Here is a 4,894-nt window from a genome sequence, read left to right on the forward strand (position 1 = left end):
AATAATGGCAAAAATTTAAATGGCCAAATATTATAGAAATAATGGTTAACAGAAGTGAACCAAAGAAAATTTTTCTGAAAACCAGTCATGTCCAAGATGAATACGATAGCATTACCTTAAAGAGATTTTGATATTGTGATCTTACGGTTTCTTCTTTAAACAGTGAACCTCCAAAGATTGCCAAGAATAAATACGAAGACTTGGTTGCGCTGTGCTCAGGACATACACCTGTCATAAGGCAACCAGAGTTTCAGGAGTTTTATGTCGTTACCACATAATACTGCATGAAACACACATTGCATTAGCGTACTTAGTTTTAAGTTTAATTAAATATTTTTTATAGAAATTATAGTTACGAATATTAGATTTGTGAAAACCTTATTTCCTTACTTGAACTTTAGAATAAAATACAACTTACATAGTTTTTTTTTTCCCTAATAATAGAATAAAATACAACTAACATAGTTTTTTCCCTAATAATGACTTCACCTACACGGAGAAAAGTCGCTTTATTATAAATTATTTAAAAAAAATATATATATTACCAGATAAAAGAAATATTATCAACTTTAAAAAATTACTTTAATACCACTTACTCTAATTTTATAATCAACGAGAAATACGTAATTCAAGTTAAAATGCCAGCGCCACAGCGGCCAAATTTGGAACTAATCTATGGGCCATTCTCAACGCCATTTTGCCATTCATTTTCATTATCACTTACGTAGTTTGTCGTTGTTTTTGTGGATTTCGTGCTGTGTTGTAGTTTTAAAGGTGTTTCAAAGCTTTTTCGTTCATGAGATTAAGCATTGTGGAATATATGAACTATTTGAAGGGTTCAACACACTCCAAATGTGTGGTTGAAAGAGAAAATGTCCTCAATGCGGGGCATCTAACTTTGCGAGGTAAAACCGAAGCCACCAGTGAGCTTGTAAGCATTTATGTTCTATGTTTGCAATTCAGTGCAATTAATTCGGAGCCTTATGAAATTAAGGGAAGATTGACCATTGATGGAACTGTAAAAAACAAGGAAATGCATTGCTCATGTAAAGCAGGTAACAGTGGCAAATGCAAACATATTTCTGCTTTTCTTGTGAAATGTATCAGGAAAGCCAATTTTATCTTTACTTTTAATTGATATTCAAGTACCTATTTATATTCTGTTTAGAGAGGACAATGAAAATCTGGAACAAATATTGTCCATATATCAAATGTGTTTGGTCAACACAGAAGGTTGTGACAAAGGAACGCTATAAGCCTGTTCCGATTGAGGAGATGCCTTGTTTCATTGATAAGGTGAAACATAGTAACATTGTTACAAATGATGAAAAAATACGGTCATTTTTTTGCCAAAACCTACCAAGCTCTACGATCAGTGTACACAGGTTTGTTAAAGTAATTAGATTTATTGGGAACAAAAATTGTTAATTTGTAAAAATTTTTACTTTTAGGAAGGGTAGACGCAATATTAGCCGTAATATGCAGTTACCTGATTATCAAATGTGACTACCATCAAACCATTTTGAACAACGCATGTTATTACGGCTACCTTGCATGATGTTTTTGGCCTCGAGCGAAATTGGGGAACTTCAATTATGTGTGTGTGTGTTGTGCCAATCTGTACAACTCAATATTAAATGATGATATTGAGGTGACTATCAACATTCCACAAAAGTCGGTACAATGGATGGATGGTCGCAAATGAGATTGAGCTAACAAGGCATTAAAACATTTCTTCCCAACGAAATTGAATAATAAATTCGTGAGACGTGAAATCCAATGGGAAAATGTTGCGAGGGAGGCATTTGTCAACATTACTGGAATGGAGGTGGTAGACTGTGGGATGATTGTTTCCCATGCTAACAAATGGTTGGGATATTCTCCGGATGGTGTTGTTATCCATGATGGAACCCCAGTTTATCTTTTGGAGATAAAATGTATTTTTCAAGGTAAAACTATTCCCAATTTTAATTAACTTGAAATGAAATTTAAAATTAATTTTTTAGGTAAAACCAAAATGATTTTAGAAGAAATTGAGAAGGTTCTAAATTCTTAAGAAGAATCATAAATATTATGGCCAACAGTACAGAGTACAGATGCATTTCAAGTCTCAAGGTAAAACGGAGCGTGTGGGTGAAAATTTTTACCTTGATGCACAGTTTAAAAGTCGCAAGGTAAATCGGAACGTTTGGATGCAAGTCTGCAGATACTTGCCTGCACAGTTCACAACTCTCAAGGTAAAACGGAACGTGTGTATGGAAGTCTCAATACTTTTCGTGCGTGTACAGAAGGAATGTGTGGAAGCAACGCAGGTTATTTTTATGCCTCAACTGTGCAGGCAAGTATCAAGGTAAAAATTTCCATCCACACGCTCCGTTTCACCTTGAGACTTGAAAACTGTGCAGGCAAGTATCAAGGCAAAACTGAGCGTGTGGAAGCAACACAGGTATTAAGACTTACCTTAATAATTTAACTGTGCAGGCAAGTATCAAGGTAAAACAGTCAAAACGGAGCGTGTGTAGACCGCTTGTGACGACTTTTTCTGTCATCACTCAAACAGAAAGAAAAAGGTATCCGTTGCTCAGGGTTAGAGGAGAGCTGGGTTCGTAGGTAAGGCTTGTGACCTGTGGTGACTTAATAATGTTGTTAAATAATAAAATAAAAGTAATAATGTATAGGCTGCAAAGATTCTAAAATTGATGTTAAGTATTAAATAGTAATGGTCAAAGACAGTAAAAAGGGCGCCACTTACTTTGAGTATGAAAAGGTAAAGTAAGAAACCAGTAAGAAAATTTGATCATGAAATAGCTAAAATAAAATAATCAACAGCAATAAGGGTCTATTATGTTCATCAAGAATAAAAGTCAGATATAACTATCCTCGTTGAACATTTATTTAAAAACGAACACAATTATCAATCAGTTTAAACCCAGTTTCAATTATCCCAATGAAATCGTTAGTTGCTTTAAGTAAACTCAAATTTAGTTAAAGTTCTCTTCAGTATACTATACTACGTAATATATAAACAGGTGAAATTTATGTAAGTACCAATACGATGATGTTTCGAAACAAATCGTGTACAATAACCTTCAAAAATGAATCCGTGTTAGCGATTCTCACATAAAAGATCATACTGAAGTAAAACGTACCGTTAAGGACAAAGCATGACTTATAATGTTAACTAAAAGGTAAATTTTGACTATAATATATGGAATAAATGACAACAATTCACAGAGATATTCAAAATATTATCTCAAAGTAAAAAAAATTTAGGGAATACCTTGTGTGTTGAACTTAGAACTTATCTGTATTTTTTTTTTAATTTATGACGTAGTGAACAGATAGGCAGGCAGTCTCCAGACTAACGGAAGTGGATGTAGACTCTTCGATAGTAGCAGGAGTCTTCGATATCAGTAGAATAAATGTAGAGTCATAAATACTGTCTCAAAAGTGGTTACTCATATGCCAATTACTTATACGTCAATTTCTTATACGCCAGTTACTCTATAAAAAAACTCTCAGAACAGTCACCGAATACCAAAAAAATAACTTACGGTCTGAAAATCAGCTGTACACCTTCCAAAATATAGCCAAACTATAGGCTGATCCAAACCAGTAATGCACAATCAAACATTATCAAAATAAATAAAAACGGGAATAACTGAAATAAAATTTAGTTAGACATGGCGATACAAAATGGTAGATACACTTACTGTGATCTTATTCCAGGAAAAGGCCAAAAAAACACGAACTAGGCTCTGAACAGTATATTCTACAGGATTTCAAATCTCCACTTTTGGATACCCGTGCCTTTACTGTTAGGAAAAGTGTTTCAGAAAGCCCTTTTTCTCTGAGATTCGTCGGACGCTGAACCACGCGTCTTTTTCTGATCTCAATCTCTCGGAAAAAGCTTCCTTCCTCCTTTTCGCAAAACGGCTGTCTTCGAATTGACAGGTCATATGACCAAAGGCAATTAAGTGAACTCTATCGTCTATACTGAATGAAATTTGTTTTTATGGAAAGGAACCGCTACCTGTACTGAATGAAGTTTAACATCTAGCGAATAGATGGCGCCAGCAATATTAAAATTTGGAATTTTATAAAAAGAAAAATAAAACGCTACACGCTTAAAAGCATTTGCTACACTTTATGTATACGACTGATTAGGGGTGTAGTCCAATCTTTTTCTGTCTACAATTTTTTACTGGTTTTGTTTCAGAATCCAGCCGACTTGCACGCAGAGCTTCAAAGAAGACGTGAAAAATTGCAAAAACAGAACCTAACTTTGCAACCGTTGATGGTAGTTACAGGTACAAAAGAAACTGGATCTTCATATTCTTCTGCGATAAATGATATTCTGTATCCCACGGAGACACCAGTAAAAACTCTTGACGTAACATTTAAAGTTATCTATGCTTTAGATGCATCCTATCAATTAGAATGTAGACATGTGTGGTCGTGTATTCAAAACCAGATATAGGAGACTGAACAAATAACTGAAAAAACGACTATTAGCGCCGATATTGTTACTTCAAAAATTAAAAATAAGATTAATAATCTTTAGTTTAATCCCTGTAACAGGATACTTACCTTTAACGCTGAAAGCTGATTAAAGCTGATAAAGACACGTGTTCTAAAATGGTCTACATTGATAATGCAGTTTTACGAACCGAAAACAATTACGAAAATGATTTAACGCTAAATAATGCCAGTTTGTCGGGTATCAAAGAACCTTGCATATTTAATAGTTAATGATTATCATCTTACCCAAAACTTTTACTGTGACATTGTGCATGACTTACTAGAGGGAGTTTGCAAGTATACTGTGAGACTTGTCTTACATGAACTACTCATAGTAAAAAAAAACTCATAACATTTGAAATGTTTGATTCAA

The 4,894-nt window shown here is 34.1% G+C and overlaps 1 protein-coding gene across 2 annotated transcripts; it reads left to right on the forward strand.

Moving 5' to 3' along the window:
* The first annotated feature begins 691 nt into the window (after positions 1-691).
* LOC115883786 lies at positions 692-4,894 on the forward strand. 2 transcript variants are annotated; one of them, XR_004050446.1, is made up of 4 exons: positions 692-1,385; positions 1,452-1,949; positions 2,007-2,174; positions 4,220-4,894. XR_004050446.1 is itself a non-coding variant. In XM_030902195.1 (4 exons), the coding sequence occupies exons 1-3, from the start codon at positions 797-799 to the stop codon at positions 1,504-1,506; spliced, it is 531 nt and encodes a 176-aa protein (XP_030758055.1). In that variant the 5' UTR covers positions 692-796; the 3' UTR covers positions 1,507-1,949; positions 2,007-2,523. The 2 variants fall into 2 exon arrangements, 1 of the variants encoding a protein (XP_030758055.1); XM_030902195.1 differs by lacking the exon at positions 4,220-4,894 and having other exon boundaries at positions 692-1,055; positions 1,169-1,385; positions 2,007-2,523.

The sequence above is a fragment of the Sitophilus oryzae genome, unplaced genomic scaffold (genome assembly GCF_002938485.1).
Source record: "Sitophilus oryzae breed Bouriz unplaced genomic scaffold, Soryzae_2.0 scaffold_1977_pilon_pilon, whole genome shotgun sequence".
Taxonomy (NCBI): Eukaryota; Metazoa; Arthropoda; class Insecta; order Coleoptera; family Curculionidae; genus Sitophilus; species Sitophilus oryzae.

Bases quoted from the DNA above. Each gene is read 5' to 3' on its own strand.
- LOC115883786 (XM_030902195.1), top strand. From the start codon at position 797: ATGAGATTAAGCATTGTGGAATATATGAACTATTTGAAGGGTTCAACA. The intron at 1,056-1,168 runs GTAACAGTGGCA...TATTCTGTTTAG, and splicing joins GCATTGCTCATGTAAAGCAG to AGAGGACAATGAAAATCTGG. The intron at 1,386-1,451 runs GTTTGTTAAAGT...TTTTACTTTTAG, and splicing joins TCTACGATCAGTGTACACAG to GAAGGGTAGACGCAATATTA.